The sequence below is a fragment of the Mesoplodon bidens genome (genome assembly GCF_964165515.1).
Source record: "Mesoplodon bidens genome assembly, chromosome: 14".
Classification (NCBI taxonomy): domain Eukaryota; kingdom Metazoa; phylum Chordata; class Mammalia; order Artiodactyla; family Ziphiidae; genus Mesoplodon; species Mesoplodon bidens.
Genome location: NC_138170.1, coordinates 56,911,829 through 56,927,181, shown reverse-complemented (window position 1 = coordinate 56,927,181; position 15,353 = coordinate 56,911,829). Strand labels below are relative to the sequence as shown.

Below are 15,353 nucleotides of genomic sequence, written 5' to 3'. Positions count from 1 at the left end.
TCCCTGGTGGCGCAGTGGTTGAGAGCCCGCCTGCCGATGCAGGGGACACGGGTTCGTGCCCCGGTCCGGGAGGATCCCACATGCTGCAGAGCGGCTAGGCCTGTGAGCCATGGCTGCTGAGCCTGCGCGTCCAGAGCCTGTGCTCCTCAACGGGAGAGGCCACAACAGTGAGAGGCCCGTGTACCGCAAAAAAAAAAAAAAAAAAAAAAAAAAAAAGAAAGAGAAAATAGTTCTCAGGCATAGAACATCTGACAGCATTGAGCTCGAAGTAATAACATTTTTCATTCTAAAAATGTTAACCTTACTTTCTATATATGATAAATACTAGCTTTCTATTAGTGTTAGTGACTTAAAGTGTTTTTTAAAAAAAACCACATCTAGCGAAGTAAGAACATGAGGCAAAAAATTGCATGAAGTAAATAATAGCATAGTTGGCATGCAGCCAAAGGCAATATTGTAAAAGAGGTATGAGAAAGAGCAAAATTTTAGGAATTAATGTCTTAACAGATTTCATGCTAACCTAAGAAAAGCAGGAACCTTGTTTCTATCACTTTCTACATTCCTGCTCCAAACTAGACTTGAATTTAATGCCACACTTTATTCCACTGTCTACCCATCTGGAAAACCTTCCCCATTTTCATCTAGCTAAATCCTACTTACCTTTCAAAACCCTACCTATTCTCGCACGAAATATCCCTCAATTGACCTATTTAGGAACGACCACTCTAACTTTAAATTAATTCTGAATATTTGTTGTGTGTACCTATTAAACATGGACACTTCTCATATACTACTTTTTAATATTTAAACTACCTTTACATACAAATATCCAGCATGTAAACCTACCAAGATAGAACAATATGTCTCATTGCTCTTCGGATTGTCCTCATATCCCTCAGAGCCTATTACTATGTATGGAAAGTAGTAGGTGCCCAATAAGTATTTGTCATGTGACTGTCCAACTCACTGTTAGACAAGCCTCTTCTTTGCTCTATGCATATAGTAAAGACCATTTGTTCATTTCACACATGTCATTGCACTCCTACACTATGTCAGCACGTTGAGGCCCCTCCCACCCCACCTCGTTTTCCAGGAACTCATGGTCTAGTGGGAAGTGAGGCATATAGATGGGACAACTTCTAGTACAGCAAAGTAGGGGCTGAAGGCCCAGGGTCGGGGAGCAGCTCCCTCTGACCAAAGGAGTCAGGGAAGGCTTCAGGAAAGAGGAGATATTTGAAGTTGGCCTGGAAGCATGTATAGGAGCTTGCCCGGTGAAGGTGGTGGGAAGGCTGGCTAGGAGGTAATAGAGGAAGGAGGGGCATTCCAGGCAGAAAGAAGTCAAAGCACAAAGGCCTAGTGTCATGGTAGGGTCAGGGCTATTTTCACTTAATAAACACCATGAACATTTAAGAGATAATTACACTTATATGTAACTGAGAGAAGATAGCTGGATAAATCCTTTTATTGCTCTATAATGATACAGATAAATTAGTATTTGTGATCCAGATTTTTGAAACTGGCAAAGAAGAGAGCTAAGCTTATTTTTTTAAAGTGTCTTCTCTTTAGGTATCTTTTATTGACTAGGGAAACCGTTTAACAGCATATATATATATTTTTTTTGTTTGTTTGTTTTGTTTTGTTTTTGCGGTACGCAGGCCTCTCACTGCTGTGGCCTCTCCCGTTGCGGAGCACAGCCTCCGGACGCGCAGGCTCAGCGGCCATGGCTCACAGGCCTAGCCACTCCGCGGCATGTGGGATCTTCCCAGACCGGGGCACGAACCCATGTCCCCTGCATAGGCAGGCGGACTCTCAACCACTGCGCCACCAGGGAATCCCCAGCATATTTTTTGATCACCTATGTTTTTTTCACTTTGAGTACTGGATCAAATGCAGTTCATTTGACTGTGGCCAAGTCAGTTTCATTTCCTTATTTATGCATATGCTGTGCTTTTAGTTCTGCTTCTCAGGTAGAGGAAATTCTCTATGTAATCCTGTTTATCTGTATATGTACATATATATGTACATATTTTTAAACTCATATTTTATTGAGAAGTTGATAATAAATTATATAACATCATGGTCTTAACCAACCAACCCAACTTAAAGATCAAATGCATAATTAACGGCCATGGTTAAAATCAGTATTGACAGGACAGAAAACAATCCTGTGATGAAATCATCCGTAGGGGTCCTCCCTTCTCCTGAGTAATTGATTTTGCAAATGACACATCACAATAGCTAACAGGTACCTGGGATCTGGGAAAAGCAGAATTATGAAAAAGCTGCTGTTAATGCTTTCTGGATCAGGCCGCATTTTGAAGCCGCATCACTGTAAGAGGTGAAGGGCTGAGAACACGAATCTCTATTAGAAAACAATACAACCCACGTGGAGATCTGCACCCGAGGAGCTACTGTGGATATTCTTGAATGCATTTGCAATTTTTTGTCTCAACAAACAATGTAAAATTTGGAAATGGGTACAAGGCCAGCGGTGGGACAATTGGCTTGTGGTTATCTTAATCCTTCGCTCAGATCTGTGCTGACAAGTCTGAGAACGGAGATCTCTATTTCAGCACCTGGCTGGCCTGTTTGATTAGAACCTAAAGAGACTGGTACTTTGTTTCCATTCTGGAACGACTCTGCAGTCAGGGCTGCATGATTACTGAATGGGGGTGTGGGATGCGAGAACGAGCAAAGTCTTACTGAGGCAGGCAGAAGTGTTTCTGCAGCCATGACCAGTGATGGGCGATGGTGACAACTGAAGAGTGAGTATCCGTGTCCTTATCCAGAGACTTGGTAACTTAGGGCAAGGGGCTCACACCCGGGCTCTAATCCTACAGTCGATCTGGGATAGCTTTGTCATCCTTTAGTCACCCTGTCAACGTTCCCCTCTGGAGAAACCCCACAGATGTACTGTCATCTGTGCATATTTGGCTAACATCATGCTGCCTGGAGGAAGGAAAGGCAGACTCTGGGAAGAGAGACAGCTTGCTTTTAAAGATATTTCATGACATTTGCAATGAAAGGCCCATGTTTAAGAAGCGAGATTTGCAAGAAATCTGGAGTATACTGAAACTTGAGAGGCTATTGGACTCAATCTTCTCTGTAGGTCCACGCTTCCCCCTCCACCATGCATCCCGTCCTGGACCGATGTGGTGTCTTGTTGCTGACTCATCATACCCCCAACTGCAGAGAAGCCACGGCATTGTGTAGCAATGCTTTAGAGGTAATGGGGGTGAACTGTGTCACTTTAATGTCGAAAGACCGAAAGAACCCTTGAAGGCAATTAAACTGTGGTTTTCAAGGACCGTGATGAAATGAGTACCTGCGATGGTGATTATAGTAGAGGGGATCGGATGTTCTCTAGCATGAACTTTCCTGAAGACAGGTTGGCCTGGCAAAAGGACAGGCAGAAAATCAGCAGACTGGATTGCACTGGTTTGCCAGAAGAGCTTTGTGGAATTAGTAAGCTGAATGTCACTCCCAGATGCACACAGTGCAAGCAATGTTAGTTTGGGGACTGAGTGGTCAGAGGTCACTGTTATGTAGGTTGAAGAAGTGAGCAAGTAAACAAATGGGGCAGGTGTTCTAGGAGTCCAATCAGATTGTGTGAATAAAGCACACACCCCACAGTAGGGGTGCAGCCAGATTCCTGCAGGTGTCTGAGATGGAGTATCCATGCCCGTCAAGTTTCTGCTTCCAGAGGCATCACGAAACAATGAAAAGCACTCGGTGTGATGACAGGTAGCCTTGTGGTGCCAACAACATGGCCTTAAGTAGGCCATTTCTCCAGTTACCCCATGTGTGAAATGGAGATAATAGTGCCTGCTCTGTCCCTATCACAGGTTTGTGTGAGGGTCAAGCAACGTAACACCAGGGAACATGCTTATTTGTTTCCTTGGCAGTCTGAATTGGAGAAGGTTGTATACACTGGCAGGTTTTACAAGGGCTCACCATTGTCACAGTGACTGGCTGGATTACCTAGTTTAGGGTTTTCATGAAACTCCTGGTTCAACTGACTACCTGCTTTTCGCTTCTACCAAGAGATCCCAGAACTGACCTGGAATCATGAGATTGGGACTCTGCAAATTCTGCCATATGCTTTCCATCTAAACTTGGGCAAGGTGCTTCTTTTCTCTGGGATTCAGTTTTCTCAATTGTACAATGAAGGCAAACTTGAAGGGGATTTATTTCTCTAACCTATGTACTGGAGTGACTAAAGTGTGTTTAACTGTCAGAATTTTCATAGCTTGGCTTCCTTAAAAAGCCATGTGCATTATGAAGACTATCACATGATGAGCGTAATATGATTGGAAGAGTAACTTTTAAAAAGGTATACTGACTGTTACATACTTTTAATTAATTAGGGAACTTTTTAGCTGCCTGTTTGGGTACAGAAACATGCCTCTATCTTTCCAAAGTGAGCCAGAATACTTAATTTTATTAAAAATATCCAAATGAATGTACTCTCGTTTCTCCCTTTTGGGGTCCTCCTCATTTTTCATTTGACTGGAATTCATACTGATGGCATTTCAGAGACAGAGTGAGGCTTTGGATCGAAAAGGGATTAAGATGTAGGTAGGAATATACAAGTTGGGAGAAAGGGACTAAAAGTGCTGGGTTAAAATAGTCATCACACGGCCTTGGACTTAAAGTTAGAGGGCTGGGCTCTGAGCCCTGGATGGGTGACTGGAGTAGATTGATTAATATCTTTGAACATTCATTTCTTCTCCTATAAGTGAGAACAAAAGATCTTATTCCATAAGGCTGAGGATTAAATGATATAATGAATAAGAAATACTTTCCAAATTCTAATGAGCTATAATGTACAGGGGGTTATCATGTTATGTGCCTGGAGGGTCAAGGGGGAATTACATCACAGGTCCCAACAAGGGCCTTTCAATGAGGCAAAGTCTGAGAGCAACAGGTGAAGATTTGCAAATTCCAAAAGCACCTCCAGCATTTAATGTCCATCACGAATGACATCTCTGAAATAGAGGTCCTGGGTTGTGGACCAAATGACTTTTTCAGTTTCCATATATCCTGCTTCAAATTTAGATTTTTACACTTAGCTGCACAAGACTGCATAAAAGCTGCAGGCAAAGTCCAAGAGTTAGATTAATTTTCCTTTACTGCCCCTGCATCTCAAAGCCTTGACTTCAAAGCCTCAAACTGACTTCAAAGAAAAGCTCTCCAGGGCTTACAGCTGGTTTTCACTGTGTAGACCTAAATTTTAGAACTTTCCCCAGAGGCATCTATAGAGAGTGGATCCCAGGCATTCTGGCCTGGTTCCGGAGAAGAAGGATCATGTAAAGTGAGAGGAACAGGCCAATGTGGAAATTCCCAGAGGGTTCTGCAACTTTCTCTCATTTTAACTGCATCAATTTCAGGTTTTGGGAAGAGGTGGTACAACAGAAAAATTGCTACTGAAGATTATAAGAAAGAGCTTAATGAAGTACATGAAATAATAGAAAACCTTTGAAAGAAGTGATTCTGTCCTCTTGGATGCATGATGTATCCGAGACAGAAAATGTTGGACGTTACTGGTGGAGTATTCTAGAACTTGATATGAACAATTTCTGAGAAAAGAAAATTAGGGTCCCATTACCTAGTTACTAAAAAGGAAGATGTTTCAATGGAAGGAAGGCCCTAAAAGTAAAATCCTGACATATTCAATGATAAAACAGGAAGCTATGCAAACACATAAATGCATTTTAACAAGGCCTTCTACCACTAAAGGTTTTCAGTTAAGGTCTCATTATCAGGCTGCATAGGGTTGAGGGAGCTGTAGATACTATACTATTCCTCAAATGGTTGACTTCTTTTTTTTTTTTTTTTTAATTACTTCAAGGAAGCCATGAAGACTGGCTTGCCAAATTTCTACCTTCCTCAAAGCTCACAAGGATCATTAACTTACTGGGTGATAGAATCAGAATATTTCCAAAAAGATTTCAATAAGTTAAAGTGATGGGATGAAAAAAGGAAGATTAAAGTTTTAAAAGTAAATGTAAATTCCTGCACTCGGATTCAGAAATAGCATATTCGGCAGTGCAGAATTTGGAAGACTTGACCTAGGAGAGTGTCAGGTGCATCAGGTTTAAGAAATCCTCTATGAGCACTTGTTCTATTTAACATTTTTATCCTTTTCAATTTCTATGTCTCCGAGAGTCTATGAATCATTTTGTCATTAAATGCTGTGTCTGGAGAGAAGAAGTGAGGGTAACAGCCCATGTGAAATTGGACGCGTTCAGAAAGTTCTGCTTTGGACAGAATCGTGTTGAAACTTCTTGATCATGAGTTTACACTGATGGTAGTTTAAGTTAACACCACCCCACACCATAACATTTTCAAACTTAGAATGTTTGAAAATATTTCCTTTCTAAATATTTTGTTTAGCTATCTGGTTTCAGAAAAAAATAATTAGAATATAGACATCTGCATAATTATATTGGAAAATGCCACGGCCATTAGGATGGCCTTTAGAGACATCTTCAACCTGCAGCTTCAGACAAATCAGGCCTACCATTTGATAGGTATTTCCCTCTCTAAATCTACATAGATGATTCTGAAAGGGTGAGAAAATAGTTAGGGTCAAAAGAGAGGATGCTGTAAGGAAATATCTTTCTTCTCTATGTAAGGAAATAGCTTTAGAGTTGTGCTGGCTAAAAAATGCAATCAACAGCGGCTGGGTACCATTATGAACTTAAGGGTTTTAAACTTTTTGTTTGTTTTGCGATACGTGGGCCTCTCACTGCTGTGGCCTCTCCCGTTGGGGAGTACAGGCTCCGGACGCGCAGGCTCAGCGGCCATGGCTCACGGGCCCAGCCGCTCCGTGGCATGTGGGATCCTCCTAGACCGGGACACGAACCCGCGTCCCCTGCATCGGTAGGCGGACTCCCAACCACTGCGCCACCAGGGAAGCCCAAGGGTTTTAAACTTTTGGACTGACATTTTGAGTTTTTACAGGGCACTTTGTAATCCACTGCAAGTAGCAGACATAGTACTCGTTACCATGTTAAGAATGCTAAAACTTCGCAGATTGGGGTGGTGGGATGAGGGGAAGGCATGCTTTATCTTCTCCCAATAGGGCATTATCTATGATTAGGACCCTGAGCTTGGGCCATGGAGTGGGCTTGTATGTCAACTCTTATGTTTCCTTGAGACTAGCAATCGTTTTATTTATTCTGGTACTCTCTGGAGCATCTAGCAAGGTACACTCACATCATCAGTGCTATGTGAACATCTGTAAATTGATCAGTGTCAAAATATGACCAATTACAGGTTCTCCACACAAATTTGCTTATAAGTAAACACAGCACACACCTTGTTAATGTGTAAAATGTTAAATGTGTAAAATCAGCAAAAGCACACCGTGTGCCACAGCTAAATGTTAATGCAGGGTACATAAGATGTGGTTTTTGTTTGATATTTAAGGGTATTTGGGGGAAAATGAAGAACATTAAAAAATTGTCTTACCATACAGGTATTTTCCTTCATTACAAGGAAATAAAAATGAGAAATAATTTTTAAAAATGTAAACAACTCACGGTACAAAATAAAATTTGGTTCATTAGACTTAAAAAATTCATACCTGTTATTGTGAAGCCACCTAAAAAAGAAAAAAAGAAAGAAATGTTACAATTTATTTAATTTACACTCTAAATAACAAATACCAGTGACATCAGACCGCCTGACAGTCCATCCAAAGTACAAAAACTTGCCAAATTGTATATACAATTAAGAAAAAAATGAAAACATCCATTCATGACTTAATCGCTAATCGTTCTTTTACCGTTATGAGCTTTAGTGCACAAATTTAATTCTTGTGCATACCTAAGAAAGCACTGATTTTTAAAAAGGTTACACTGAACCCAAAGCGGAATGTAAACTATCCAACCTTCACAAAATTATGAGGCCAATGGCTCTCAACAACAATCTTGCTAATAAATCAACAGAAATAAAAAATAAGTCAGAAAGCTACTATAGCACCTGATAGAAATGGAAAATAACCTAGAAAAATGGAAAGGAAATGCAAGAAATGAAATGCTTACCAAGCTCATTCAATAACAGGGCTGTGAAGGAAACAGACAAAGACAAACACAGAATAAGAGACCAGATGAATAATGAAAGTAAGAGGAATATCAGCAGAAAGAAATCCAGGCAGATCTGATTACAGTGGTGGGGGGCTGCTACTAAAAAACTGGTGCACGCCAAGTAAATGTGGCATTGGGAGTATTTCCAAATGATCCCAGAACTGATTTCTGCAAACGTGTGTGACTGATTCTATATATATAAACAATTCACTTTATATATTATTTATTGACATTTAAGAAAACATTTCTACCATATGTTTACACACAGTATATATATCTAGTTTGCTAAATATAGTAGAAATATTTTATGAAGTTAATCCTAAACCTTATTTGAGTGAGCCTTCCTCATGAAATAATTGCCTGGCAGTTAGTGAATTCAACACGTGGAGGTCTTAAAGCATCCAAGATCTCAGGGATTGTACCTTTCAATGAAAACAGAGAAAACATCTTAGGAAATTCCATTTTGGCTGCCCCGCCCATAAGGAGACTTTGGCCCAAGATAAAGTTCTCTCGCTAGAGGTTCTATTTGCATGATATTTTGGTCATCAGGGAATGCTTATGTTTTTTAAATCCTCAAAATCTGCGTCCCAGGAATCAGGGCTTATTTGTGTGTCCTTATCTATGACCTGCATGGTATAATCGGACAACCAGATAGCTTCTTGTGGACACATAGTTCCACAGAAACGGACAAGACAGGGAGGGAAGGCCTGAGGTCGCGGAGGTGGGGTGTGGGGCGACATACATAATTTGTCTTTCAGGTTTTGTGCTTTAAACCTATACTACAGCTGTACCACTTTATTCTGGTGAAAGCTACCTGACTAAATGTATCAAATAAATTACTTCCAGAGTTGTAGATGGGAAAGTTACAATTACCTTTTCAGGACCAGTTTTCTCTCTCCTGGTAGTGGCATTAGAGGATACTTTATAAAACAAGTTAGTAATTTTATTTATGGTGACACAGATCCACCTGGTGGGTGTCAAAAGCAAATAGTGCTATCAAGGAATTTTAATTTGCTTTTATATGAAGGCATATTTTACCAAAATGACAATTGAAAGAGCTGTATTCAAGATGCTCTTCCTTGAGATAAAAGGCAGTCCTTTTGAGGAATGCATTCAGAAGTAAGTGCTTTTTCCTGTATGTTAATGAGGCATTTTTGATCCCATCTTTGTAAGAAATCGGCACAGTTTTCTAAAGTGTCTTTTTCTTCTGCCTGCTGTCTGTGGAGCATATTAAATAGGCTGCATTAAAGTGGGTCCCTAGTGCTCCTTTCTCCATCATTCCAAAGGCTCCTGTTACCTTTCTGAACGTGATTAAGTCAGGACAACTTTGTTTTTGTTTGTTTTCTGATGGACTCTGAGGCCAGTGAGTTCTTACAAAAGTGGGATTAGTTAAATTCCCCCAAATGTTGGGTTCGTATAGGAATTAGTCCTTTGTATTTGATTTTTTTCTTTACATGTAAAAGTTTACATTTCTTGCAAAGTGGTCACCTAATCATCTATACTGTTCTCATCAATGGTTTAAATGCAATTAATAAGAGCTATTAATAGGTACTATGCTCATTATATATATATACATACATATATATAACTAAGTGTATACCATTGCTTTTAAAATGACCACTCTTAGAGGGTAATTATGGGATGCCCTCGGAATAATTCAGAATAAAAAAACTATTTTTTTTTTTTTTTTTTTTGCTGTACGTGGGCCTCTCACTGTTGTGGCCTCTCCCGTTGCGGAGCACAGGCTCCGGACGCGCAGGCTCAACGGCCATGGCTCACGGGCCCAACCGCTCCGCGGCATGTGGGATCTTCCCAGACCGGGGCACGAACCCGTGTCCCCTGCATCGGCAGGCGGACTCTCAACCACTGCGCCACCAGGGAAGCCCCTAAAAAAACTATTTTTAAAGCTGATATAAAAATTCCTGTCCTTCCTTCTCAAATATAGGCCATATAAAATAGATATAAAATCAAAGACAGCAAAAAAAAAAACTGGCTTCTTTCTTCAAATAGTTTCTAAAAATATAAACACAAATCAACACAAAAATCTAATTATAAGGATACTGCTGTTTAAGTTTTATTTTTAGAAAAAAATTCTGTATGTTAGAAATGTGTCAATTCTACAAGAATCAAAAGATTTTGAAGCATAAGGCAGGATTGGCCTTAAGTAAGGGCTAAGTTCTTACTGAACTACCATATCCTTCCTAGTAAAGAAAATTGATATGACCATGGCTTCATACATATGGTCTCTTTTAAATATCATATCTGATGATATGAAAAATATTTTGCCAAAATGAACACTAGGATATTGATGCCACTACTCTTTAAGGATCTTTGTTCTAAGATTTTTTTTTTGTTGTTGAAAACTGGCTTCTCTAAATTAGACTAATTATTGAATTCTTCTGAAATTTCCTATTAGTTGCCATTTGACCCATCTACCATGACTAATAGGTATTAAGTAGTCTCCATCACTAACATTTTAGGGGATATTTAATAGCTGGAACCAAATTTTAGATTGATTCCTGAATAGTGAAAAACTAAACCCAGAAACCATTCTTTTATGTCATCCCTTCTGAATTACAGAAATCTCTTCCAGTATTTCTGAAATCTGGTATCAATCAAGGTGAGCTGGCATTTCCTGAAGAAAAGGGGCATTGTTTAGTGCATTTGTGGATATGGGCAGGGAAATGACATTGCTAAAGCTTCAAAGGAGAGGAAGTAGTACTTGGAAGCCGAGGAAGAGGAGAGAGTTAAGTGTGAGAGTAGGAGACACAGAGAGAAGAGTACAATTTCTCACTGGTATGTCTTTATATACTCTCACACCTTTCATTCCTCTTCTTATCCATTTTGGTTCCTCAAGCACAAGGGAGAAACTGCACTCTTTCTCATATTCCTCACGGTCAAATATTCTAATGGTAATGATCTTCCTGTGGGAACACAAGACAAAGGCAAAACAAATGGTTGGAGTCACACGCTCATGCTAGGTGTTCACCAAGCAGCATGTTACTGTGATGTTATGGAAGGAGAACTGGCCACACATGGACCTCCACGAGTATGTAAAAGGGCATCCAGGTACTCTCAGCTGGCCCCGTTAAGTTTCCTCTGCCAATCCATCATTTTCATAAATTCTTCCTGCTTCAATTAGCAGTCAGGAGGTATCCCAAATTAGGAAGAGAAATCAGAAAGTCGGTTTTATGTGGGTACAGGAAGCATCAGCACCAACTTTACCAGGCTCGACTGCACTGACAATGAGTAGCTCAGACTGCCATGTGCAGAGTGGCCCAAACTGGCTGATGGAGCTCCAGGCTGGGCTCCCTGTGGCCCCAGAGGAGATCTATGCCCCGTTACATAGGTGGAGGGATGTGTGCATTGTAAGTCATGTTCTGAAGAGTGCGGGCATCCAGGGGTGGCACAGGCCAGCAGAAGCTGTTGGGCTCAGCCCTGGAGCAGTTCCCCCACCTTTCTTCTCACTCATCTCCACCAAGCGGGGTTCGCCAATCTCAAGGAGGAAGGTCTTGTTTTTCTCATACTCCTCATCATCAATTACCTTGACTGATATTGTTTTGCTGAAACAGAGAAGAATAGAAATTGACGAACAAGGGGAATAGGAAATAGGAGAGAAGGAACATAGAGAAGAGGAAAGCAAGGTTAACGAGTGGCACTTCCAGACAAATGGCAACTGAGAAACTTCTGGACCGTGAGACTGTCCTTCCAGAATGGGTGTGGGATGGGTCTGAGAGAGTGGAAAGGTCACCCAATGCACAGCTCCCCTGCCCAGGACCACAGAATTGTTTCAGCCAAAATACAGCACTCATACTACTAGGTTTATCATCATCATGGGAAGCAGAAAAACGTAGATCACAATAATAAGAAAAGAAAAATATATTTATTTAGTAAATGCCTTAACCACAGGATTGTCTGAGCTGTGCTCTGGAATTCAACCCTTTGAAATAAATCAGTAAACCACATCAAAATATGAACAGAGGTTATATCTGAGTAACAGGCATAAGGATCATTTTTGGGGGCCTTCATTCTGCTTTACTGTATTTCCAAGCATAACATTTTTACCATAAAATTTTATTAAAATAATAAATTCATAAGAGCATCACAAAATAAAATAAAAGTCTTTTATCTTACCCCACCCAATGTCCTAGACTCAAACTCTTTTTCAGGTGAGTCAGATTTTCCACCTAGATCACAAGGGGAAGTTGTTCATGTTTTGTTTGTCTTTCTAAAGATGGAAGTCTCCTAAGGTGGGGGTGGGGAGTCATGATGTTCTAGTTATTTTCTTCCCTCCCAAAGCTGACCTTCAACTTTGACAAAATACACTCTATCCTACTTTCAGACTCCACCCATACACCAAGGCATTTCATTAAGAATTCTTCCTGTAATCCATCCTTTAGAGCTTCTTGCCTTATCCTGTGGTTGTGATTGACAGGTAGGTAGGACAAATGCAAATATTATGCAAATCTCAACTCCCCATAAGACTTGATGACTCTGAAAAGAAATTTAATGTTACCTTCTAATTAATAAGGGCTTAATCACTTCATGTATTACAACCTATTCAGAGCCCCCAAACACTTGTTTGTCCTTGAAAATATTTTTTTTGTTCAGTACCATTGGCCAAGAACATTTCTGACTAAAGGCTTTAAAACAATGAGTTTATAAAGACACACAGTTTTAATGTCATGGACATCATTTAGTTTTGGTGGAATTTTCTAGGTCTTCTGGAAGGAAATTAGTCTATAACCTTTTTTTTTTCAATATTGATCAAAGCCCTCAAGTTTCATTTAGACCTATGCAAGCCAAAGAGCACCAGTCTTCTTTTCTTGTATGAAGGAGAATAAAGGTAGAAGTTGCTTTTAATTCTCTGAATTTCCCAGTCCCTAATGCTAAGTGAGATCAAATGATTGCTTCTGATTCTTGGGAGCCTCATAACCTCCTCGATGCTCCTCAGCTAGAGAACATCCCCCATAGTGCTCACATCCCCATTTCTCACTACTAAGGAGTTGGAGCACGTGACGGTGCCTTTCTATCTCAGCTCTATCCTCAAAGCCTTGATGAGCAGCTGTCAATGACTAAAGCAATAATCATTTTTTAAGAGCAATTAGATATTTACAAAACCACCAACAGTCTGACAAAAGTCCAACCACATGTGCATAGTGAACAGTTCCTGTCTAACTTCTAGAACTATTTTTCTGGAATTCACCCATTTACTTTATATATATATATATATATATATATATATATATATATATATATATATATATATATATGTATATATAAGTACCCTGGTACAGTCAGGGCAGGCTGTATATATATATATATATATATATGTGTGTGTGTATATATATATATATATATATATGTGTATATATATACACACACATATATATATCCAAATAAATAAAAAAACACAAAACGTTAGAGAAAGCACAAGAAGATGTAAGAAATGATGATACGTGTGTTTTTAATTTCAGAACTGAATTTGATGTTATAAGTGAGATCAAATTTACTCTTCAAAAACCTGCCAAACGTCTACCCTCTTTGTCATCCAGCTTATGTGTTTTAGGTATTAATTTCCATCTTACTGCCTTGTAATCATAAATTATACTTGTACATCTCTGCTAAAGTCGCCAGCGTAATATGACCATGGATGGGAAAACATTGGTGGGCATTAGAAGGGCCCTGCTATTGTATTCTGGCCCCAGTGGCCCCAAATTCATTATCAAGGCACTTCATGGTAGGGTACATGTAGCAATGCTCTTGCATAGATTACTTAAAAACATTTGACTTATCTTTTTCCATCTTGTACTTCCAATCTATCTCACATCTCATATTTTAGTAGATTGTAGAAATAAAGAAAGCACAGTGGAGATGGTTGTAGTAGTCTTGCTAATAGGGTGAGCATTTGTTTAGGAAAGGCTCCCCGTTTCATTCCCAAAGGGCAACATGACCACTTATTCACAAATAAATAGAAAAACCCAAATAACATAGTGTTTCTTATCCTTGGTGAATTTAATCTGCTATTGCTGTGATAGGTTTATTTTCTACACTCTGAGTAGTTGATGAATGTGAGAAATATAGGGTCCCACCCAACTTGTTTGTATAATAAAATAAGCACATAAAATTTATCAGTAGAGTATCACTATTCACTGTGATCATAATCCTTAGAAAGCGTTTCAGTACTGGATAACTATGACACTGGAACTTCAACTTATGAAGGGAAAGAAAACAGTACCTCCGTAGGTACTTGGCAAAGATGCCTAAAATGAATGGGATTTGCATAATGGCATATTATTTCAAAATCATTAGTAATACAATCAGTAGTGCCCTTGACAGGAGGAGCCATTAAATTATATATTGATTTTGCTTCTCTTGCACAGTAAAGCTATTAATAGGAAACTTGATTATTAAAGGACAATTCAGTCAATTTAAAGAGGCAAGATAAAGTCAATCATTATGAATTAGCCCTCTGAATCAAGAGGCAAAAATCAGAAGGCACTGGTAATGTTCACTTTTTGCTTCAGAACAGAACTATTTCTCCCCTTAGCAAAGGTGGAGAAGGTGAAATTAACCTATATAAATGTTAAAGGATCATATCCTTGTGATGTCTTTTGCTCACTTTCCAGAGCCTAACTAATACAGGAAAGGGACTGTCATTGCTTCTTCCATCACTGGGGATGTTACAGGAGATGGCGTTTATCTGGTGAAGAACCCAGTTCTACTGGCTTGATAATCAGCAGAAGTATACCTCTCTGTTCCTCACAGTTCTGCAGTGGAAATTATATCTCAAGGACTGAAGGGATCTTAAAGGTCCTCCAGTTTGCCCCCATTGCCACACCGATTCCCACATTCACAGGGCTTTTGCACTGTCCCAAAGACTCCCTCTCTCTGAGAGCACAGATTCATGTTGTGTTGTACTTTGGTTCCATTTACCAATGGGAAGCAGTCAGATAGCTGTTGTTCTTTCTTTTTTTTCAATTGAAGTATAGTTAATTTACAATGTTGTGTTAGTTTCAAGTGTACAGCAAAGTGATTCAGTTATACATATATACATATATATATTCTTTTTCAGATCCTTATATATATGTGTGTGTGTATATACATATATATAAACGTTCTTTTTCAGATTCTTTTCCATTATAGGTTATTACAAGATATTGAGTATAGTTCCCTGTGCAATACAGTAGTGTTGATATTTCTTTAAACTAACAGGTTAACCAAAACAAGATTGGAATAGTCGGGTAGACCCAGCCCTTC

General features: G+C 39.5%; 1 protein-coding gene across 3 annotated transcripts in view; it reads right to left on the bottom strand.

The window, feature by feature from the left end:
• Window positions 1-15,353, bottom strand: part of SLC8A1 (solute carrier family 8 member A1) — a 346,526-nt gene that overhangs the window by 69,916 nt on the left and 261,257 nt on the right. For 2 of the 3 annotated variants that reach the window (XM_081253598.1, XM_081253597.1), the window contains exons 3-4: window positions 10,914-11,017; window positions 7,592-7,609 (exon numbers count right to left, since the gene is read on the bottom strand). In XM_081253598.1, the coding sequence (XP_081109724.1) occupies window positions 7,592-7,609; window positions 10,914-11,017 (122 nt within the window). Of the gene's footprint in view, window positions 1-7,591; window positions 7,610-10,911; window positions 11,018-15,353 lie in introns of all 3 variants that reach the window. The other variant, XM_081253599.1, reaches the window with a different exon arrangement.